General features: G+C 41.8%; 5 protein-coding genes across 5 annotated transcripts; 1 reads left to right on the forward strand and 4 right to left on the reverse strand.

Annotated features, from left to right (window-relative positions):
• Positions 1–1,235: 1,235 nt before the first annotated feature.
• rab11al (RAB11a, member RAS oncogene family, like) lies at positions 1,236–8,085 on the reverse strand. The gene is made up of 5 exons (XM_067237156.1): positions 7,731–8,085; positions 5,410–5,605; positions 5,043–5,236; positions 2,862–2,942; positions 1,236–1,707 (listed from the first exon to the last, which is right to left on the reverse strand). The coding sequence occupies exons 1-5, from the start codon at positions 7,768–7,770 to the stop codon at positions 1,568–1,570; spliced, it is 651 nt and encodes a 216-aa protein (XP_067093257.1). The 5' UTR covers positions 7,771–8,085; the 3' UTR covers positions 1,236–1,567.
• Positions 8,086–8,672: 587 nt separating this feature from the next.
• LOC136943810 (ras-related protein Rab-25-like) lies at positions 8,673–13,405 on the reverse strand. Its single transcript, XM_067237272.1, has 5 exons — positions 13,136–13,405; positions 10,830–11,025; positions 9,792–9,985; positions 9,494–9,574; positions 8,673–9,023 (listed from the first exon to the last, which is right to left on the reverse strand). The coding sequence occupies exons 1-5, from the start codon at positions 13,182–13,184 to the stop codon at positions 8,905–8,907; spliced, it is 639 nt and encodes a 212-aa protein (XP_067093373.1). The 5' UTR covers positions 13,185–13,405; the 3' UTR covers positions 8,673–8,904.
• Positions 13,406–13,564: 159 nt separating this feature from the next.
• Positions 13,565–15,309, reverse strand: lamtor2 (late endosomal/lysosomal adaptor, MAPK and MTOR activator 2). The gene is made up of 4 exons (XM_067237933.1): positions 15,125–15,309; positions 14,668–14,830; positions 14,342–14,431; positions 13,565–14,146 (listed from the first exon to the last, which is right to left on the reverse strand). The coding sequence occupies exons 1-4, from the start codon at positions 15,190–15,192 to the stop codon at positions 14,090–14,092; spliced, it is 378 nt and encodes a 125-aa protein (XP_067094034.1). The 5' UTR covers positions 15,193–15,309; the 3' UTR covers positions 13,565–14,089.
• A 489-nt stretch (positions 15,310–15,798) lies between these two features.
• ubqln4 (ubiquilin 4) lies at positions 15,799–20,800 on the reverse strand. Its single transcript, XM_067237931.1, has 11 exons — positions 20,643–20,800; positions 19,793–19,944; positions 19,526–19,689; positions 19,068–19,330; positions 18,775–18,933; positions 18,438–18,657; positions 18,200–18,339; positions 17,930–18,013; positions 17,691–17,806; positions 17,403–17,598; positions 15,799–17,207 (listed from the first exon to the last, which is right to left on the reverse strand). Exons 1-11 carry the CDS (start codon positions 20,787–20,789, stop codon positions 17,055–17,057), a joined length of 1,794 nt encoding a protein of 597 aa, XP_067094032.1. The 5' UTR covers positions 20,790–20,800; the 3' UTR covers positions 15,799–17,054.
• Positions 20,801–21,775: 975 nt separating this feature from the next.
• LOC136944249 (1-phosphatidylinositol phosphodiesterase-like) lies at positions 21,776–22,951 on the forward strand. Its single transcript, XM_067237932.1, has 2 exons — positions 21,776–21,831; positions 22,111–22,951. The coding sequence occupies exons 1-2, from the start codon at positions 21,776–21,778 to the stop codon at positions 22,949–22,951; spliced, it is 897 nt and encodes a 298-aa protein (XP_067094033.1).
• Positions 22,952–22,995: the final 44 nt, after the last annotated feature.

Below are 22,995 nucleotides of genomic sequence, written 5' to 3' on the forward strand. Positions count from 1 at the left end.
AAACCTATAGCCACTAACAAAACTACACTGGCCCAGAAAAAAAGAACCACATATAAAAAGACCTGGACCACTGATGAGAGATGATCCCAAAAGGCATGATCCTGTTCCAGTTACATACAATAGATAGGGCAGGTGGCCAGTGGATGATTTCCTTTACAGTAAAACAAGGAGTCCTCGGATCATCAGAGACTACTGGACTGAGTGGCCCTACGACCTGTGACCTCTGTAACATGATTGGCCCATCCGTCTTGCCAAGCAGGGGCCAGCGCAACAGGCTCCATTCAGAAACTATGGTATAGGCTACTGCCACCCACGCTAACCCTAACCCTTAATGTCTTCCTAGCCACAGTAGGGGGGAGGGGTGTGGGCTGTTGAAATGGCTAGATGCAATTGAAATCTAGATGCCCCATCAGACTACATTGAAAGAAAAGAAACAATAAAATGGTAAAGGCAATTCCGGTCTGGACCGTACGGATGGGTTTGAAACACAAGCACAGGTTTTTCTTTCTCAGTGGTGAGCAGAGTTGTGTGAAAGAAAAATTTATCTGATTGCAAATCTGACAAGATTGTCCTGTAAATTTAATTGGACTAACATATTTTACCAGGTACAGAGGATAACATGGCTTTATTCCACCACTAGCCAAGGGTAGTTACATCTAATAACTTGATCTTAAAATGATTGAATTACCAGTGAAAACAAGAGAACCAAAAAGACAGGAAAACACCCTTCATATTGAGTAAGCAGCATCTGATTAGAGCAAGACAGTGTTGCACTTTTGCACAAACCCTCAGATCAAACATAGTGTTAAATAAATATCATTGGTACATTGACCCTAATACATTCAAGAAAAGGAGACTGATCATGGAAAAAGGGCGGTCGCAATTCTGCGAAGTTGGTCCTTTCTTGTACTGCTGAAAGTTAATGCTTTCGTCTGTGCAATGGGACTGCGCTTATGAAATTATACCTTAATAAGAGATCAGTTGACTATGCCTTAAGCATACAAATGTGGAAAAATGACTCTTGGTGGGATGATTCTTGTAATATGCAAACTTTCTTATTTTATTCTATTCAGTTCATGTCCTTCAGCTTTAAAGCTGATCAAGGGGCGCCCCAATGTAGAGTGCTTACCATCGGCCCGGGTTCGATTCCATCTCGGGTCAATTGTCTTCCCCTCTCTCGCCAATAAAAGATACCTTAAACTCCATCCCTTTTTCTTTTTTTTTCTTCTTTTTTTAAAGCTGATCAAGTAAAGGCAGAGCCATTAGAGGCTAAAGAGGCTAAAACATTCTATGGTCATTAAAACAATACAACTAGAAGTCGGAGAGTCTTGGTAGTCCATGTCTGAGTCGGCCGTCTTTTATAGCCTCTATGTCTATCTGTCTGTGCCTTCCAGGTCATTTCCTCTGCCTGCTTTCTTTGTCTCTGGTTCTTTTGGAGGGTAAATACAACATCCATACCGGTTTCAAATGTTCTATCTTCTCCCTCCTCCTCTACCTTACTGCTCCCCCTGTCTACCTCTTTGTCCCTAGCCTGTGTTGTCCGTGTTGTTTCTGTGGTGGCAGGGCCTCAGTTGTTCTGGCAGCACGCACCCTGTTTCGAGGCGTTCTGTGTGGGTTGCACAGTGATGGGCACCACGTTGGAGCTGGGTGAGAAATCTGCATCGCTGCGCCCTGACATCTGCCTCTGTGACACAATGTTGTAGATGGCTGTGGAGGAGAGAGTGAGAGATGTGATACGGAGTTCTGGCAAAGCTCCAGTCTGGAAGAACCTGAACTGTCTACCTGTATGCTGATGGAACTGTAATGCCTCCAGTCCTACAAGTCCTCTTTCTGTTTATACATTTACAAATAAACATGGGGAAATGAGCTGTATTGTGAATGGGTATGCGGTTTGGAAATGGAACAACAGCTCAGACAACGGACTGACTCATGCAGGTTGCTGACTAGGTGTAGAGAGAGAGAACAATACTCACTCCCTCCTCCTGATCCCAAATTAGAAATACATGGTGAGCTTACCTGTAGTCCTTCAACATAACCATACCAGAACTGACTTTGGGTCATCCACTGGGACCATTGTCTGCACTCACCATGTCTAGCAGGTCACAGGGTCTCAAACACAATTCCTAGATGTCTGAGCGCCTGCCCTGTTCTATTCCCTTAATTAGAAATTAGCAGTATCGTTGACTCAGTGGGCTAGGCTGGTTTGACTTTTTAGTGAATTTAAAATTAACACCAAAAACAAGGCGTGGGCTTATTAGATAATTGTACAAATGATAGTTGAGGATATTTGGCCAAGCCCAGGACTGGATTAAATGAGATACGGCTCTGGCAGGCAACTTCTATGAATTGAAAAGTTAATCTATGGTCTGGAAGAAGACTCTATTTAACAACTCTTAAGGAAATGTCCATCCAATGCATGTCGCCTTCTCAGATAATGAGCTATAGGCTACTAGGTTATTCTTATGTAATTTACACCAGTACAGATTAACTATCCAGGGCACATTTTTGAGTGCATGGAAAATGCCAATGCCAATACACAACTTGATGGAAGCTCTGTCCATGCCAGATTGACCAGTTATTAGGTTTATTTTTTTTCTTCTTTTTTTTTATTGAACAGTAATTATAGCTTCTGGCTGATAAAATGGATTTTGCCGCCATCTACTGGTGGTTGAGGGATTACTGGTGTTCAAAGGAACAGACAGTTTCCTCTCTGGGAGCATTGATTCTCTTTTAAACTGAAATCATTAAATAACACAAAATGAACTGATATAGGCACCAACATGCAGTTTGTTGGTTTGGTTTGTGCACTGCACTGCAACAAAAGTGTTGTGGCATGGTTGTAATGAGGGTGCACACTATACCTGTGAGGATGGTCTGAAAAGCCAGTTCCACATTAGAAGAGTCTAGCGCTGAGGTTTCTAGGAACGACAGCCCATGTTTCTCTGTGAAATGCACACAAGTGTTAGAATATGTCCGATTATTTTGCCGTATTATGACTGTTGTGTGTCATTTCTAACCACTTCATAACAAATAGGTGACTATACTTGAGTACCTTACTCTGGTGGCTGTTGCACGCCACAATGTCATTGTCTCCTCCTGACTGTAACTAATCACTATGATTTATTCGTAAGATAATGCCTGTTTACATAGAGTGCACTGTACACTGAACCACAGTTTGCTGGCTTGTTATATGGGACGACAGTCATGTCTCAGCGGGACGTTAATTCAACCAATTAAAACGATCAGAAAAACAAGGGTCATGTGGGGCTCAATATCAAAAGCAAACGTGTTAAGCAAAGCTATTGCCAGTATGTAAAAATGAGCCAAGACACTTGTCAATGCTGGACATACAAGCATCAGCCCTTTTACAATTAACCATCTCACGCAAATTTACTTCATTCGAAACTATCAACAAGAACAGTTGTAACTGTTACAACAGTTTTAACTCACTAACACAGAGTAAGATTTTAGGACTGATGTGAAGTCTGCACACTGATCCCATCCCAACCGATAAGCCAGCGTTGTGGCTGTGATTACTTCTGTAGCAGTTGAGACAGCTGATCTACAGTGGTGTCGAGGGGGTTGCTATGGCTTTCACAACCACGTCATGTCAGTCAGTGACTGAGATAGAAGCCTTATATAAAAGATATATCAAAGACCCCCCCCCAAGGTTATAACAAAGTATATACATGTTGCTTGGTTCTGTGCTGAGAACAAGGGCCTAGTCTTACATCCACAAGACTAGATTCTCTCTGAAACACAGGAGTCAGGAGAAAAAACGATTTTAAATACGATTATGATCATGCTGTATTGGTGTTGTGGTCCAACTAGTCCTAAAACTAAATCTACACTACACTTCCAAGTTTGCTACTCAGCATAAGCCACATCCGGAAGATCAGGAGATACCTGTCTGAGCACTCCACCCAGCTGCTAGTCCAAGCACTCGTCCTCTCCAAGTTGGACTATTGCAACTCTCTGCTCGCTGGTCTCCCAGCATGTGCAACCCGCCCTCTTCAGAGGATTCAGAACGCGGCGGCCCGCCTGGTCTACAATCTACCCAGACGCTCCCATGTTACCCCGCTCCTCATCTCTCTCCACTGGCTACCTATCATGGCCCGTATCAGATTCAAGACCCTGGTATTGACCTTCCGAGCAGTGAACGGGACTGCACCCGTCTACATCAAGTCTCTCCTGCAGCCTTACACCCCCACCCGCCACCTACGGTCTTCTTCAGACAACCGCCTGGTGGTCCCACCGCTCAAGACCGCCCGGTCCCAACACAAGCTCTTCTCCTGTCTGGCCCCCCAGTGGTGGAATCAACTCCCCACCTCCATCAGAGACACTGACTGTCTCTCCACCTTCAAGAAAAGGCTCAAGACGCACTTGTTCCGGGAGTACAACGGTACTTAGGAACGGTTCGCTTGACCCGATGTTAGTTTCCTCAAGGATCACAATGACTCTTGCTTAGAGACTTGTTGCTCTTGTGGTTAGTGGTAACTGATTAAAATTTTTGGTTCTCGCTGTGATATATTGTTTTATTACTGTTGCTTGCTTTTTCCCACAGGTACACTTGCACTTATAGCTGTTCATGTTGTTTGGTTGTGACTTGTTTAACTACATGCTCTTATGGTTCTTCCCTTTGGCACTTACTTTGGTTGTTCACAATGTGTGCTTCATGTTTTGGCTACTCGCGATGTTTTTTGGCTATCTTGTTGTTATGATCAGTGACCTATGCACTTTGTAAAGCTCTCTCTTGGAAGTCGCTTTGGATAAAAGCGTCTGCTAAATGAATAAATGTAAATAAATGTAAATGTAAATTTCTAAATGCAAAACTACTAGGCTACGGTTTAGGCATAATCGTCTAGCATGGTGAGAAAATGAGAACGGAAAAGAGCAGTGTAAAACATATTCCAATAACTTCTTATTCAATGAATTTGATCATTTATGGTTTAAAAACCCCAAACATTGTCCGCCAAAATACCAAGCAAGGGCTGGGTCATCGACAGAACACAAAAGCCACAGAGTGCTCCAGTAGCGCATACCTGCAAATGCCTTGGCCTCATCCGTCGGTACGGCCCGAAGGTGGCGGAGGTCGCTCTTGTTCCCCACTAACATGATGACAATGTTGCTGTCTGCGTGGTCCTGCAGCTCCTTCAGCCAGCGCTCAGCATTTTCATACGTCAGGTGCTTGGCAATGTCATAGACCAGAAGAGCCCCGACTGCCCCACGGTAGTATCTACATGACAAACAGGATCAAAACAGAGAGGAAGTACGGACATGAGAGAGTACCCTGTGGGGACAGGAGGCTTAGACCTCCAGTCAGGTCATTAGAGGTCGTTTTGGATATTAAAATCCAGCTTCTATAACCCTTTGTCGGTCATTGGGTTTAATCTATGCGAGTGTGCTCACGCGGAGGTGATGGCTCTGTAGCGCTCCTGGCCGGCCGTGTCCCAGATCTGGGCCTTGACGGTCTTGCTCTCCACCTGGATGCTGCGCGTGGCAAACTCCACCCCGATGGTGCTCTTGCTCTCCAGGTTGAACTCGTTCCGGGTGAATCGGGACAGCAGGTTACTCTTCCCTACACCTGAGTCACCGATGAGCACCACTGGAGAACAGAGACACAAAGTAAGCATAAGTCGAGTCACAAAGAAGAAGATGATATTCTATGCAACGATAATAGTGGAACTTTATTCAAAATGTTGGTCCCAACCTTTCCGATTTACTTTATGGTCGTAACTTAGGCTTTCATATATTCAATTCTTCATTGTACACCACCGCAAAAAAAACTGAGCCTGGGGCATAGGAATACATTCCACATACTTTTTATTTAGAAAGTCATTAACGGCCGCATCCTCAGTATATAAAGCTTATGCCCCAGCTCACAACCACACAATTTGAGGAAATAAGAGTTGGTTGTTAATTGTTGAAGGTTGTTGACTAATCATCCACTCTACTTGACCAAACAGTGTTTATCCAGTGACACACCAACATGAAGGAATACACTTGTGCAAGACAGGCAGGTAGAAACTTGTCAAGTAATGTTGATGTCAACCAAATGACTGGGCTGACTCAACATGAGAGAATCTGTATAAGGAAGTATTGGACACTAGCAGCGTCTGTTTAAATTTGAAATACTAGAAAGAGTTTTTTGGAAGTGGAAAAACAAAAAGTAAACCAGGAACTACATTTCCCACAGATTGGATCTTATAACAAAAGATAACCAAGAAGTTCTTCCTTTCTGTACTTGTTTGCTGTGGAACAATAGCATTAAAAAAACATCATCAGATGCATTTAAATCACCATAACGATAAACATGATAACCACTGATTACACACCCAATGCTCAAGGTCCTATTTAGGCTGCAAGACAAACTACAACCCATGTACAAATCAAGTCCAGGTAAAACACATGCATGTGTCAAGATAAAATCATACTTGTAGCTGACACATCAAGAGGAGGCTAAGTTCCAGAGCAGTTTGGGGCACATGAATGGGATGGGTAGGACTTCAATGAGGAACTTGGTCAACTGGCCATGCAACACTTACCCTAGCAGTCTGTTTGGGAGCAGTCGATAGTGATTCAACCACTCACCTGACTGACTCATTCTAACCGTGAGGGGTGCAGTAAATTAGCAATTAAAACGATTCACAGAACAAGAAAACAGCAAGTCAGAGACTCCAGATGTCTCTGGTAATGTGGCAGATAAGAAGTATAGCTCTTTATTTTTGTCCCTTTGGCCGAGCATGTTCTTGACATGTTGCACTAATTTCAGATCAACTTTTGCCATTACGCCCAAGCCATGGCATTTTATCTCAATGTGACACGGTAAATCTTTTCTCTGCATCGGTGACCGACACGTCACAGTCTGTCTCTTCATGCAGGTCTTTCCAGTTTGACGACACATGCTTGTTTAGTGTGAACAAAAGACCCTGTGCAAATCATTTACCATTGTTCAGGACAGAACGCGAGAGAAGACAGACAGGATGATTTCTCTCAAATATTATTTGACGGTTACTTGTCTCCTAAATGTGGCTCATCATGACAGTGTCAGAGTTCCGCTGTTTGATGGAGGCCTAACCCATTTCCTCAAATAACATAAGGTTTCAAAATGGGCACTGGTTTTTGTATCCAACAGTAAAAGTTTAGGTTACTACAAGGCTACAAGTGAGTGACCACACAGAGGGGATTGTATTTTGGTTCATTATCTATCAAGTAGCCTATGTGATGAAGCAACTTTAAGTATTTTGATGTGTCATTATCCTTGTAGTCTACAGTATATGACACTTTGTTGGCCAATAGTCCAACTGCCTCCCTCGATGATTGCATCATTGGCCTGTAAGATGATGCCTGCACAACAGATGCCACTTAATGCCATTCGTCGTGTACTCGGATGTTAGAACTGTCGCAACGTACAAATCAGTAGGCCTATTGTAGGCTATAATAATTTAGATCAATATCATCCGCACAAATTAATGCCGCCAATCCTCCAATGAAATTTATACAAGGTATATGCCGTCAAATATTTGTCGGATGTCGTTAATGTCAGTAACAAAAATAAATTACTTCGTTGAACAACATTAAGCGTTTGCGACATTCTCGTCGTAAAATTGTTCAACTGACTTTGAGCTGTACGTAGCAACAACACGAAATTAAGTCGACATAGTAAGGTCAACACGATTACATGGTCAAAAATGGTAATGCTATGTTAGTTCATAGTCTACGTAGCTTACCTTTGAAAAGATAGTCATATTCGTCTTCTCTGTTCGTCATCTTTTCAGTTTGTTTCTATCAACGCAAATGTTCAAATTCCTCCCGATCTCGTTTCTCTGTTCAACAAACAACTTCTTGGTCATTTATCTTGCGACAGATCGCTGCTTCCCTGAAACGAACAACCAATTAGGCTACAACTGAGAAACAGGAAGCCTATTATATTCGGCAACTGATGTGACAATATAGCTTAAATCATAGATATTTCTAACATCAGTCCTTCTTTATGAATCATAATTTATCAAGGAAAACTAAACTATCTTCCGAAAAGTTTCGTCTCTTTCTGACTACGTTCTGGCATTTGCCATTTCCGAACGACGTAACGTCGAGTGCCTAGGACCGCCTCTTGCTCTGCTTAGACTGGTCAATGGACGCAAGACACCTGTCACTAACTCATGTGTGATTCGTCTACTTTGCTGTCAGTCATGATTTCCTTCCATCGAGCCTGTTCATCGCTTCTTGGTGACGTCTTTAGTCTCTTTGCAGCAGGTAGTTTGTTGAGCCTCAGGTTTACTGAATCCATGGAACAGTAAAATGACCTTATCGAAGCAGGTGCGGCGCAACAACATAATGGAGGCCTATTGGCCCGGTTTTCTTTCGCTTATGTGTTTGACAAAAAGAAGAGATGGCTTCAAACGAAGGTTAAATTGTGTTTTAAATGAGTGGTCTTATAAAATAACCTATTTTACACTCATTTTGGTAGGCCTATAATTTGACTGTATAAGCAGGTGTTGTTACAGTCTCAAGATTTAGAACACTCAGAAAACAAATTCATACTCATGGGAACATTTTCTTTATTTAACAGGTGACTTTCACAATCATTTCAAGTTTGCCAATGATATATCACTTGACCCACCAACTTTACCTTATAACACTTAAAAGTTTATTAAATAAGACAACCAGTGTTACCCAAAAGTATGGACATCCATCCAGGATTCCAGGTAGATACATATTTTATTTCTTTATTTCTCAAATACCAACCATCTTTTAAGAGCACATAATACATCAATCATCAGAGTGATAATAACAGTCAAATACTGTCTTAGCACTGTAGAACAGGGTGAAACAGTTTCCTGTAACCTAAAGAGAAGATAACTTTTCAGCTATAACTGGCCCCCTTATTGGGTGTTTAATCTGTTAGATGTTTTTACAGCATGGTTTATTCTCTTCTGGGTTGGAAGGAACATGGCCGGCCAAAGACACAGCACTGATGGACCCCTGAATGACCTTTTTACTGCTTACTTTCCTGTGGATTTCTGAGGGAAGGGGAAAAGATAAACTGATTAGTGATTACTCTACAAACTTCTCAGACATGTAATCAAAATGGTTGCAGCACAAAAAGCTACTGACACAACTGAACTAGTGACACAACCAGTGTTTGGCAATGTAAATTCATGTCAGAACACGTTTCTTCTCATTTCAGCTTGCAGATTATTGCTAAATTGTCAACTACCATGATATTGGGCCACATGTATTTATTGTGAGTAAATTTGACTGAATTTATAATTGTTGTGCTTGTACACCACGGATAGCAGTTACTATAAGACCTATCTTCTTACCTCTGCACATTTGCTCCATCATCCGGGACCATAATTATTTTACTCATCATGCAATATGAACCCCCTGGGATAGGTTTACTGTAATTGGCATGTTACTTGTTAGTACTACTAAAAGTATACTATTTTGAAGCATTTGAAAAGAAGTTAGTGAATATGTAATAAATTACCTGAAAGAACGTCATTGAAAGCGGCCTCAACATTTGTAGACTCCAAGGCTGAAGTCTCGAGGAATAGCAGGCCTTTCTTCTCTATAGAGTTAGAAATGTGTTAATACTAGTTCCAATACATAGAAAATGTTACGGTGTATAAGGTCTCCCATTAGTTGTTAATCCAAAATAAAATTGTGAAAGCCACTGGAAAATCTATTTCAAAAGGAAATAATCTTTAAATCATTAATCTATGATTGGTGTGTTTTGTTTACTGCAGTGACATGCATTGTTTATCATATGACATGATGATTAGTACCTGCAAAGTCCTTGGCTTCCTCTGTGGGCACTGAACGCTCTGACACCAGGTCAGACTTGTTGCCAACTAGCATGACTACAATGTGGGGGTCCGCATGGTCGTACAGCTCCTTTAGCCAGCGCTCCACGCTCTCATAGGTCAGGTGCTTGGTAACGTCATAGACCAAAAGTGCCCCAACTGCACCTCTGTAATAGCTGGTAGGAAAAGCATGGGAGGGGAGGCATATTTTTAGTATTTAGTCCAGTATTTATATAATTTACTGCAGAATGAAAACAAATTGGTAAGAATAAGGCTCTACTGCTCTGAAACTATTTTCAATAATCCCTGTTACCAATAAAAAATAAAATAATAATACATTTTATTTTCCAAGGCGCCTTTCTCGACACTCAAGGACACTGTACAGAGGTACAAAAAAACATTAAAAGCAGAAGAAAAATAAAGAATACAACAACATTAAAAACAACAGAAAGAAGCAGTGCAAATGCCATTAAGTGGAATAAGCAGTATTAAAGAGATATGTTTTGAGTTGTGATGAATGAATCGATATTTCTAATTTGGGGTGGTAATGAGTTCCAGAGACGGGGAGCAGAGCGGCTGAATGCTCTATTCCCCATGGTGGTGAGACGGGCAGAGGGGACAGACAGGTGAATGGAGGAAGAGGATCTGAGGGAGCGGGAGGTAGTGGGACCCTGGAGGAGATCAGACAAATATGGGGGGGTGAGGTTGTGGATGGCCTTGAATGTAAACAGGAGGATCTTGAATTGTATGCAAAACTGGACCCGGAGCCAGTGGAGCTGTTGAAGGACAGGAGTGATGTGGTGGATAGAGGGGGTGCGATTTATGATGCGGCCAGCTGAATTCTGGACCAGTTGAAGTTTATGGAGGGATTTGTGACGGAGGCCATAAAGGAGGGAGTTACAATAATCTAATATTTACTGTAGAGCAGAGCTCCCTTGTACTTAAAGTGTGATCCTATCTTATGGTGGCTTTAAAAAATATATATCGGGAACTTCGTAAGCCAGTGGTGGATATACTCACGCAGAAGTGATGGCTCTGTAACGCTCCAGGCCTGCTGTATCCCATATCTGGGCCTTGATGGTGAGACCGTTCAGCTGGACTGTACGTGTACTGAACTCTACCCCAATTGTGGTACGACTGTCATGGTTAAACTCGTTCTTGGCGAAACGGGAAAGCAGGTTACTCTTGCCTACGCCAGACTCTCCAATCAGAACCACTTGAGAGGATAGATAGGAAGAAGAAAACATGAGTACCTCAAAAACGTCATTGCCATAACATGCATCACTGTCATTGTTTAACTGTAGATAATAACCTTGTGTGATAATCATTTTTCACACACTCATTCCTTTAAGTGTGATTTATATAAACTGTTTCCCAGGTGTGGTTCATCCCAAATATACAGCACTTAGCTTTTTTATTATCAGCTAGAATGTAATAGTTCAAGAATTATATTAAGGTACATTTCAGAATACATGGAATTTACAATAAATCCATTGAAACTTGTACCTACTATTGACATTACCATGTATTTAACATTACAATTCCACACCCTTGTCTTGCTATGGACAAAGCAACTTCTAAAATTTGGCACACCCTGAATGTCTCCCCACCTTCAGTGTTGCTTAGTATTAGTATTGCCTAAAGTTAGTCTAGGTGTGTCCTTAGACACCCACTCTATTTCACCAACCTTCACATAAACCTTTTAGTCTTAGCTGTCTGTTGCTGTGACTCATTATTTCAATTACCACTATTAGATGTCCCCGACAATGTGGTTCTGTATTTAGACACCATCACATCCAAATAAATGGTTTTAGAATACGTTATGTTCAAATAATGGAGAGTAATTTAAGTTTTGAGAGACATCCTTTAAATACTCATGCAATTCATTATAAATGTAAGTTTGTGTAATTTCAGGTGGTTTGAGACTCAGTCCAATGGCCCAGTAATACTAACCATTCTTGTCCAACTTCATACTGTTAACTTTGACAAGTAAACTTATGTGCCCTCCTGTAATCAGTTACATTCCCCCAAAATAGGAAGGCCTTATAAATCAGGTGGTGCAGGTTATGCAATTACTTCCTGTTATCTTTGATTAACCAGTGTACCTTTCAAACAGGAGTACAAAGGAACTGAGCAGATCTCCTGCATTTATTTAGTGACTCATGTTTGTGTTTCAAGATTTAACACATGACTGACTGAAAATACACAAGAATAAGAAAATGTGACCTCAATTGTACCACACCTTCAACGTACAGCACGGCAAGGCACCATTAGGACTGATTGTCATAATGCAATTGGCTGTCATAATACAGAGCCCAAATAATTTATAATACTGTATTTACTGAACATGCTATTGTCTCAATGGAGATCATGTCACAATGGCGTTAAAGACCAGACATACGGACTACAAGATATGCGGCATTTTAGCCCTACATTTGCACAATGGTCATCTTTCAACTATTACATGTTGAAGCACAAGGTTACATTCCTGAGGCAGCAACTGGCAGCTGAAAGTAAAGTTGACAAGCTGTTAAGCTGGTTTGTTTAGGGTAATTGTTTACTCCACTGGCAGATCATTGTTCTGCTGTTTAGTTTTACCAGATTGGCTAAAGGAATCCTTATTTTTCCTCTTCGCCTTTACTCAGTAACTTCTTATTCAAACATTTCCCTTGGTTTCCATGACAAAGGGGAGAGGAAACTTCCAGCACTCCTGTGGCCTGATTAGTAAACTGAGAGAAGTTACATCTATTTTTTCTTTCTTTGTGACCTTAAGCAGAGTGCTTACAGCTACTAGGTTTCTCCTCTCAATATCAGCCAATCATAGCTAATGGGATTGACTGTATATTATTTGTAATATGTATTTGTAAGCTTATGCATTCTAATGCACATCTGGTTGCAGGTGGTACCTGGAAACAATAAATGGAAAACCCTTCATACGGTCATCTGTCATTTAAACTCCTTTCATCACATTCCTTTACCTTCATTCCTTTTGGAGCTATAGCTGAGCCTGTAGTGTGTCAGTGGTGTAGTGTTATATTCCACATGCCTCTCCAGTTATAGAATGAATGAGTGATATAATCAAGTATACTGTTTTTGTGTGTGGATAAATATATATAAGCCGTTCAAGGTACTTGCAAACCATTAGCAGCCTATGGTGTTGGTGGCACTATTGACACGGGGAGCAAACATTCACAAGTTGCACATACGCTACTTAAAATTCCCAATAAAACTATCTAGGATCAATTAGAATACAATGCAACACTGAAATATTTTTTACAGGAGATATATTTGTAATGTGATATTGGAATAAAAAACTAAAAGCTTACCTTTAAATACAAAGTTGTAAGCCTCGTTTGACTTCATTCTATGGCCCATCAATGGTGCCACCACACAACGTTGAGTCTCGTGTCCAACTCAAGCATTCAAAGTTTAGGGAGGGGAACAGGATGCACGACAAAAGCGGCGCACACCTAATCCAAATATTTAGGTTTAAAAGTAAATAAATGACTAAAATAAATTTCACACGCCAGTGCCAGTTGCTAGGTTGTCACTCTCCCTCGCTCCCTTGAATAGAAAGTTAGCTTATTTGAACAAGGAACTGAGCTTGCTCTGTGTAGCAAAGTAGTTCAGATGGGGGTTGGGTTTGGGCAGGTGGGGGCAGGTTAAACAGGTAAATGTTATGGCAGGTGTAGCCCAGTGAGAGACAGTGCCATCTACTGGACAGTTGAAATCACTGCAGACAGTACCACAACTGCACACTTGTTTTTGTTTTTACTCAACAGCAAAACCAAAATGCATACAATATTCATGATATAATTTGATAGTTTTGAGATGAAATTTAAATATACACAATCCTTTATCACATAACTAATCATTACCAATACTGTAACCCTCTTTCAATAGGACATGCATTAGGGATAATGGACACCAAAATTACGATTTTAGCTAGCATACAAAGTTAAGATATATCTACCAAAGTTAATGTATCAACAGTAGAGCAGTGTTTCCTGGCACACAACCATGCTTATGAAAGCAGTCACAGCCAAAATATTTCATACATGTGTATGAAGCTTGCATTTAGGCCTATTGGAGCATTGAGTCAAAAATACAATATTCAGCATATAAACAAACAGTTCCCCAACACATATTCACACTGATGGTTCAAGGAGAACAGGCAAAGTGTACAAATATTATGCAACAATAGCTCCAAAATTCTCTTAGCTGGATCAAATAGTTTTTTCAAAATAAATCTACCAGTGGTGTCGCAAACAAATTCTCCCCTAGGATGCTGCAACTTGGGTTAATGGTTCCTCCAGGTAAAGCACAAGGGCCTCAGCCTAAAACAAAAACATACACAAAATAAAACATGTGTAAAGACATCAATATGCTTGTTTGGTATATTTGCATTGTCCCACTCAAACTAAAAGGTAAGTGGGTACATTCTTTTTTACTAATCAGTCTGAGACTCATGTCACCAGTGGGTCAACACAAATACAACTGTGTAGTTTTCCAAAATGTAAGATTTATTTTACCTTGGCTTTCAGCATGCCGAACCCCACAGTCTCTTTGGCATACATGCAGAGCAGCAAGTTGGCTACTCGTGTTATGGCCACTCTTCCTTCCTAGAAAGATAGAACATTAAAAGTCAGCATAGATTTATTTGAAATATGGAATTTTAATAGATTGTGGTTAATTCATGTAATGCCGTCTTGTCCGAACTGTAGAACCAGACCAGGTAGACAAAGATTTCAGTTTATACGAAAGATAATATACAGTTAATAGACAATTAATGCATAAACAATTAATGCAGTTCATAATGTGAGACAGTAATCCCATTGCGTTTACAAAGTCATCTAACCATACAATCCATCAGAATGAATTTGAGTTTGTCTTCATTGAAGGCTTGATGTCCATTCTTGTCATAGGCTGCCCATATGCTGTTTGCAATGGCGGCTGTCACTCGAGCGTCTGTGTCCCCATAACCGGAGTAAGCCAGCAGGGACCCTTCATTATTTAGTAATCTGGGGAGTCAACAGCAAGATTAGTCGAGAGAGGCCTTTAGGTCACCACAAAACACTGTGGCCATGTTTTAGGTGTGCATCTGTACGCCTTTTAAAAATGCAGGTAAATCTAATAGATTTATTTGGTTACATGAAACACAGAACTATGACTACGTACGTTAGTGCTGCGAACATTGTCCTAACATTACGTAACACTTGCAACACGACAACATTTGCCTTGTAAACTTTAACAAACTTTAGCTTTAGATTTGTTATTGTCTGATGTATCCATGTTGAAAATACTACTTTACTTACAGTGTGCTTTGTACTCCGCCCGTGTTCGCCTGGCTGAGAACTTGCGTTAACGCTTTTGGTCTCAACATAACTGCTATATCTCAAAATTGGCTTGGAAATCTAACTATTGTAGTAAATTAAGGGTATTTTCAACAAACATCCACCTTCTCCAAATCCACGTTCAAAATCAGCTGACTCTTTGGGACTTCCTTATAAACGCCGCAATGTATCCTGGGAAAAACGTACCGTAAGCCGGAAGTAGTCAAATACCACAGTGCCGAGCCGAGTGGTGTGAAGGCTCTGTAGAATCCAGACAAATCTTTTTAAATACCTAGGGTTTGTGGATACGAATGGCATGTTTGTATTACTTTATTTACAGTCACGCAATGACTGATGGCTGTACGAACACGTTAGACCACAAATCAGTGGGGGTGGGAAGTTTGATGGAACCTTGTCCAGTTTACATTTAGCGTTAATAATATAATTAAAAAATACAAATTCAACTCATACAGGCAACCTCCTCCGAGAATACACTTCTGTCCTCTGTCAAACAAATCAATTATATCAGGTTCATATCATGAAAATGTATAACGACTGTGTAAGCAAATCCACCTCTATCAACCTGTGTAGACCTGCCAATCCCAACTGTAGGGTCCAACTAGTCATATTTAAATAAACCACCGAAACAGACTTGATAAAGTTTATCGAAATGTATTATTAGAAGATTGCAGATTGGATGGAGTCCAGGAGAAAGGCAGAGCTGAACAAATTTTCATTTAACTTTAGATACTACGAATAATCCATGGGTTGAACAAAAACAATTAATGTCATTAGTACACTTATCATTGCTATATATTTCACACGTTTTTTTATATATATATATATATTGCTGAACCCAATACATAAGTTATTTCTTAGGCACTACACCACTGCTTGTATGAAAATACACAATATGGTTAATGTAAAAGGTGTCTGCTTATCATTTATGAGCTTTAAAACATTTTATGACATCTCATAACCCATAATCAGAGCTTAAACAATAGGAACATTTAGACTAAACTCAATATAACATCAATTTGATATAGAATTGCCATCAGTAGACTGGATATTGTTGTATTCTGAAACCCCTCCTTTATCAAAAACATACTGAATATGTAAGCAAATATCCGAGGCAGTGCCACTATGGTGTTCAGGTTCCAGCAGCCTTGTGTACACTCAGTCAGGTTTTTGAAAACATCAACAGGGGAAAATTTAGTTGATGGAGAGCGGCAAGGAAGGAGAGTAATTTCTACAGGTCTTGCAATAAATAGTAGATGATCAGGCATAATTAAGGATAGAGAGAAATGAAGTCAAAACAAGCAGGGTCTTATGACAGAACAAAGAATAGTGATTGGTTGTATGACTGACAAGCTCCCACACTTCCAAGTCCCACATTACCAACTACACACAATCCATTAAGGGCTATTTGGGTAACCTCATGCATGTCCAGTGAATGAGCAACTGTCATTTCAGAAAGAATCTCCGGGTATATCAGTAACGGAAGTGGCAGCGGTTGTGGTGTTAGATGTGGCGTCTTTTCACTGAGCTGTCATCATTCCACAGGCGCTGGGGTGGGGACATTTTCACTAGCAACTGAAACCAGCACTCACTCTACAATATGACCCCCCCCCCCCCCACCCCCACCCCCACCCCCACCACCCCCAGCTCACATCCAATTCATCTTTCTTATGATTCACAGATCAGCCAGAGATGAATAGCAATTTGAACTCCATTGTCTGAAGGGCTTGGCAGACGGTGTGATGGACTGTGTTCATTTGGAATCTCCCTTTCCAGCCCTCAACCCCTACCAGCCTTTGCTCCCCTACCTCCCAACCCACCCCCACCCCCTCCCCAACTCCCCCAAATGACATGGTCTGCCACCCACTGGGTTTGCTCAGGGGGGCTAGGGGAGTTAGGAGGGCTGAGAACCCAGCAGTCTCTCAATGGCAGCGTTGATGTCTCCCCCTGTTGCGATGAGGGCCTGGAGATTGGCCTCTCGGTTGATAAAACCCATTGCACTGAGTTGGTCCAGCTGCTGCTGAAACCGTACCTCTGGGCTCTGGGTCTGAAAGAGGGTAACCCGGATTAGCATTACATTAGCCTATAGGTAGGGGGAAAGAACAGTAGTAGCAGCAAGTAAAGCTAATAATACATTTCTCATCAGCAATACATTGGGTTGAGTTCTTGAGTGTGCAAATACCTAAAGAACATGTGGACAGACTAGCTAAGAGTTTAACTAGCCAAGATCTTTTACACATACCGCTGTGCCTCCACCAGCAAACATTTGTAACATCTGCTGCATGAGTTGCTGCTGTTGTTGGTTGGGGTTGGTGGCAGCAGTGGGGTTTGGGCCTGGTACTGGGGCAGGGGCAGGTTCTGGGGCAGGAGGGGGATTCTCTGGGGCCACACTTCCTCCTGTGGTTGGAGGAATGACTGGGATCCCTCCAGGAATTATGCTAAAAACAAACACAAAAAGCAAAATAAAAAAATAAAAAACATAAAAATTGCCAGAATTTAGAATTCTACAGAATCTAGTTGAGACACAGACCTTGGCATGAGTCCGGGTGCTTCCGTCTGTAGGGTCTGTAAGCCTTGCTGGATCTGCATGAGAGCTTGCATGGCTCGAGGATTGGTCATAACTGACATTGCCTCAGGATTCTGCATCTGTGTGACAAGTCAACAACAGCATATTATGTCAAGCACCTACACCCAACTTAAGGTATCAGACACGTACATTGATATTTACTAACACACAGTGTTTGTAACACCATAGAACAGCAATCTGACCTGCTGGAGAAACACAGGCAGCTGATGTCTCATCTGCTCCTGTAACTGGGGATTTCCAGCAAATAGAGGGTTGTTCATCAGTGCCTGGGGAAAATACACAAACATTGTGTATATATTCTTTTTTCTCAGCTTAATTTGAAATGACGCAACTGTTTAGACCAAGGCATCATCTTACGAACTTAATAATCAATATGTTAAAATACTTAACCGATTGAAGAAAATAAAAATGGCCTTGTCTTGTTTTGACCCCTCTCTAGCTTGTTTACAGACCTGTGACGCGAGGTCTGGGTTCTGGGCCAGTGACTGCATCATACTGCGCATGTAGGGTGCAGAGAGCATGTTCTGCATCAGCTGGGGGTTCTCAGAGATCTGCTGCATCACACTCTGCATACCAGGGCTACTAAACACACCTGAAAAAAAAAAACACATGGATAAATACAGTGCAGACTGTGAATTCAGTCATAATGCTGTGCACTCCTTTATGTTGTTGATGGACAGGAGCTCATACCGTTGCCCAGGCCTGCAGCATTGATGCCCAGGGGGTTGGAGACGCTGGGGGCAGTACCCCCAGTGGAGGTGGTGGAAGTTCCTGTCCCCCCTCTCTCAGATGAGCCTGTTCCAGGGGGCCCCCAGGGGTTAGGTAAAGGCTCCCTATTTTCTGTTCTGGAGGGCTGCACCCCTGAGTTCTCCAAGTTACCCCCCAAAGCCGAAAAGGGATTGTTTCCAAACTATGTAAAAGACACAAGCACAGCCAAAAATATATATATTTTTTTTCTATAATATCTTTATATAGATATATGTATATATTTAATATACATTAACATCCAGCCAATAGTAATAGCTACCTGCTCCCTAGCAGCGCTGAACATGGGCTCCTGGATGTCTGTGTACATCCTCCGGAGGGCGTTGTAACCTCCTGGGATGCTTTCTAGGTTGCTAAGCGCCCTGTCTTGGTTACGCATCATTTCTTGCATCATGGCCGGGTTCCTTGCCAACTCCATGGTCTGTCGGGAGAAGGGGGATTTCGATTATAGAGACACGAGTATCAACTCAAGGGGGTGGCACACCTTTTTAATCAAGCGACAAAGTATTTTCTTTCTCCCACAACACCTCTACAACTGGACCTTTCCGGTCTCACCTGTCTCATGAGCTCTGGGTTGTTGAGCATGTGGGAGATCTCTGGATTGCGTTCCATCAGCTGCTGCATCTGGGGGTTGGTGACAATCATTTGCCTCATCAGGTCAGGGTTGGACATCATGTTCTGTACCAGAGGGTTCTCCATGATCTGGGACAGCATTTCCGGGTTCGACATCAGTTGTGTCTGCATCTGCTGCTGTAGCTCCATGAAATTGGCTGAACCCATGCCCAGGCCTCCAAGACTGGACAGGTCACCAAACCCACCTCAAGGGACACATTAAAAGGGGGGGGGGGAGAATTATTTGCAGGTTAAAACCAATAACGGGAACTGGTTGACGAGTTAATAAAGATCCAGCGTGTAAATACATCACAAATAGTCAAATGTACACACAAGAGCAGATTTCGTCAGTGTTCTTCTTTGTGAGATTAGTTTTGTAAGGAACTGTGGTTGCTACTTACTGAGCAAATTGGCAGGCTGTGCTGGGGCTGGGGCAGGTCCAGTGCCTGTCGTCGTACTGGCATTGGATGTTGGTCCAGGATTGGGGAGGGAGGCATTGCTGTTGTTTGTCTGAGGAGTCCCAGAGCTGGAACCAGACGGTTGGGAGGTGCCACCACCTGTGGACCTGCAGGGACATGGGGGTCATCATCAAGAAAACACCACAGATGGAAAGTTTTATTGAAAGGAAAATCCGACAAGCAAATGACACTGTGGAAAACATGTCTTACTTTGGAGGGGTCTTGATGACCAGATGAACAGTGAGTCCATCTTTGATGCCATGTTGGTTCAATGTATCTCCATCCTTAAGGATTTTACCAGCAAATATCAGCACTAGTTGATCCTGCTTGGCCTTAAACCTCTTTGATATTTCTTCTTTGAACTGGTTGAATGAGAAAGAGTGAGTGTTTAAACTGGGATTGATGACGGTCCAATCATAATCATTGCAATGGCCTTGAAGATACCCCGCCCAGTCCCTATACCATCACCATCGTGTAGTTTGGGCATTTGTTTAATCGCTAGCTATAATACACTCATGTTACCTCATCCTTTCTAGTACCTACTGTGGCTGACTTGTGAAGGGACAGCAAATGTCCAAACATAGCTAAGCTAGATAGACCAGTTGGTTTGATGTCGTTCGACGAGGGAGAGCCAAAGATTGGTTGGCTACTTGGCTGGCAGTGTAGTAGCCTAGCTAGATAGCCAGTTAGATCTATCTCTAATGTTACTGTAACTGCTGACAGTTCAAAACAAATCAACCTAGACTAGTGCTAACTAGAAAACAACTAGACAACTCAGTGACTCACACTAGCTATGAAGTCAGCTAGTAGTAAACTCACGTGCTACGGTGCACAGGTTATTTAAGATGGCTAGCGAGCTACCGTTGCACAGTTCACTCAAAACGTTAGCCATTTAGCTAGCTGGATTAACCGAGTTAGCACAGTGTGGTCGCGTTGCAACTCATACCATGACAACTGGATGGTGCCAGTTTAGCTAGCGGTTAGCTATTAAGTGGTAGCTAACATTGCTAGCTATAGCCACAGAGCATGACTTGCATAACTGTACAATAAGTGTGTGTACCTGTGCGACAGACGAATCCTCCGAGATTGCTATTTCCTCTTTATCTTTAGGGGTTTTTACCGTGACCACAATCATGGTCCCTTCAGTGGTATCATTTTTATCAACGATAGAATCCACCGTGGGGTCTGTGCCGCTATTCTCCGCCATCTTTACTCCTCCTCAACATCCCCAACTGACAACATTCTCAAACGTGAGATAAGAAACATTACCTGAATACAGCAGTGACGACGATACCTAGTGGTGTGGGGGTCCTACTACATTTAGGCCCAATCCTAAAAAGGGTTTCAAGAGAGAAATTGTTGAAAGCATGTATGGTTAATCAAGAATTACATTGAGGGCTTTCACCCTTCCTGTCTCACACCACAATCTCAAATGTGATAACATTCCTTAAGAACAAAGTACAAATTAAAGGTAAATATGATCAAGCCACACCTAACATTTTCATTGATGTGGCAGGCTGCCAAATTAGCTGAGGTCAGACCACACTTTTGTGAAAAACTGCCAATGGTACTCTACTTTTTAAGTAACAAAGGCATTTACAGACGCATTTTGGTAGCCTAAATTAGTTCCCTGTATTTTATATATTTTTTTGCGCCAAGTGGACGCTGACCTGAGTGAGAATGAATTTGAGGACCTGAACAAAGTCTTGTTCAATTGGCCTACCCTACCCTACATTCTTTTCAGTAGATTATTGGTATCCGTGACCATGAGGACCCCTGAAAAAGTGTGCTTTGCCGTTTTTATACATTGCCAGTACCTACTTTTAATGTCTACAGGCTAAGCATGCCAACATGTTACTCAGATGCGTTGAACTCCACAATCTCAAATGTGAATGTGACCTTTCTTAAGAACAAAGGACAAATAAAGGTAGGCTACCGTAGCCTATATATGATCAGACCACACCTATTTTAAACAGTGGCAGGTTATATTAACTGCCAAATTAGCTGAAGTCAGACCATATGGATGTGAAAACTGGGCAACGTAAGTATTTTTCATTTTGGTAGCCTAATTGGCCTATATTACAAATGTAATTGTTACGTCAAGATTTTTACCCAGTTTCTCACTGGGCGCTGACCTGTTAATGAATTTGATTAGCTGAACACTATTTATCTTTTCAGTAGGTTGCTGTATCCATGAAGACCACTGCAAAAAGTGTGCTTTATCGTTTCTATGCATTGCTACTTTTCATGTAAGTATGGCAACATCATACTCAGATGTGTTGAAATAAGTTGTTGTGTCCCACTCTGTACTCTCAATATATAGGCTACTAAAGTGGTTGTAATTTTGATGTTCGAACATCTTTCAATAATAGATAGCCCGAATTCTCAATGTAGATACAAATGTAAAAAAATATTTTGAAAGAATAACAAAATGACAGTCCAATCACACCGAAAGAGTGCAGCACATAATTTCCACATCCACATGAAATCATTGCTTCTCCGTTACAGCTTTTATGGTTTACTTGCAGGGCTTTTAGCCATGGAAAGGATCTCTTCAACGATAATGGAAATTTACAACTCCCAGACTCCTACAACATAGGCTGGATGGGGGCCATTGAGGATGATACATTCGTATCCAACATCACCATCCCTGGTACCCATGACACCATGGCTCTCTACGGTGGTCCGTTGGCTGAGTGTCAGACATGGAATCTGAATGACCAGCTGAGAGCCGGCATACGCTACCTGGACCTCCGCATTTTTGCACTAGAAAACAATCTCTATGTTATGCATGGCGTTGTCTACCAGCACACTTCTTTCCTTGATGTTTTTGACACAATCAGAGCATTTCTGTCAGAGTTCCCCAGTGAGATGGTTCTCGTTAGAGTGAAGCCTGATTTGTTTGATAAAGACAACGTTGAGAAGATGGTAGAAAAAATGGTTAGTAATGACAAAGATGTTTGGGTGAGGTCTGTAATGCCAACCATGGGTATGGCTCGAGGAAAGATAGTCTTTGTGCAGAAGTCCAGCTTTAAACTGGGTGTTCCTCTCCTGGAAACTGACACAAAGGGTGATTATGAAGTCACTCATATTGCAGACAAAGAAAATACAATTGATAAGTGTTTGACCCAAGCAGCTGAAGACACTGGACGGGATAAGATTGTTCTCACCTACTCAAGTGGCACTGGTGTTGGTACATTCTTGGGCATGTTTCTAACTCCCAAAAAGGTGTCTGAAAAGATTGACCCCTGGTTGTATCAGTACCTGAGGAGGTTCTTTAACGACCACCCAGGGTCATGTTTAGGTGTTATTGCAATGGACTTCCCTGGTATAGACCTCATTCAAGAAGTCATAAAGTTTAATAAGTGATGGAATCTAGTCTGATTTCTCTGATTGCTTCAAGTAATATTTCT

This window comes from Osmerus mordax, chromosome 6, assembly GCF_038355195.1.
Source record: "Osmerus mordax isolate fOsmMor3 chromosome 6, fOsmMor3.pri, whole genome shotgun sequence".
NCBI classification, from domain to species: Eukaryota; Metazoa; Chordata; class Actinopteri; order Osmeriformes; family Osmeridae; genus Osmerus; species Osmerus mordax.

Coding starts and splice junctions, on each gene's coding strand:
- rab11al (XM_067237156.1), bottom strand. CDS start 7,770: ATGACGAACAGAGAAGACGAATATGACTATCTTTTCAAAG. Junction 5,606..7,730: donor ATATGACTATCTTTTCAAAG/GTAAGCTACGTA, acceptor TCTGTTCTCCAG/TGGTGCTCATCGGTGACTCA. Junction 1,708..2,861: donor TTTTCAGACCATCCTCACAG/GTATAGTGTGCA, acceptor TCTCCTCCACAG/CCATCTACAACATTGTGTCA.
- LOC136943810 (XM_067237272.1), bottom strand. CDS start 13,184: ATGGGCCATAGAATGAAGTCAAACGAGGCTTACAACTTTGTATTTAAA. Junction 9,986..10,829: donor TACAGAGCCATCACTTCTGC/GTGAGTATATCC, acceptor TTTTCCTACCAG/CTATTACAGAGGTGCAGTTG. Junction 9,575..9,791: donor GGAAGCCAAGGACTTTGCAG/GTACTAATCATC, acceptor CTAACTCTATAG/AGAAGAAAGGCCTGCTATTC.
- LOC136944249 (XM_067237932.1), top strand. CDS start 21,776: ATGAAGACCACTGCAAAAAGTGTGCTTTATCGTTTCTATGCATTGCTA. Junction 21,832..22,110: donor TATGCATTGCTACTTTTCAT/GTAAGTATGGCA, acceptor GTTTACTTGCAG/GGCTTTTAGCCATGGAAAGG.
- lamtor2 (XM_067237933.1), bottom strand. CDS start 15,192: ATGTTGAGACCAAAAGCGTTAACGCAAGTTCTCAGCCAGGCGAACACG. Junction 14,432..14,667: donor TCATTCTGATGGATTGTATG/GTTAGATGACTT, acceptor CTATCTTTCTAG/GAAGGAAGAGTGGCCATAAC. Junction 14,147..14,341: donor TCGGCATGCTGAAAGCCAAG/GTAAAATAAATC, acceptor TTTTTGTTTTAG/GCTGAGGCCCTTGTGCTTTA.
- ubqln4 (XM_067237931.1), bottom strand. CDS start 20,789: ATGGCGGAGAATAGCGGCACAGACCCCACGGTGGATTCTATCGTTGAT. Junction 18,658..18,774: donor TCAGCGCTGCTAGGGAGCAG/GTAGCTATTACT, acceptor TCTTTTACATAG/TTTGGAAACAATCCCTTTTC. Junction 17,208..17,402: donor TTGCTGGTGGAGGCACAGCG/GTATGTGTAAAA, acceptor ACCCTCTTTCAG/ACCCAGAGCCCAGAGGTACG.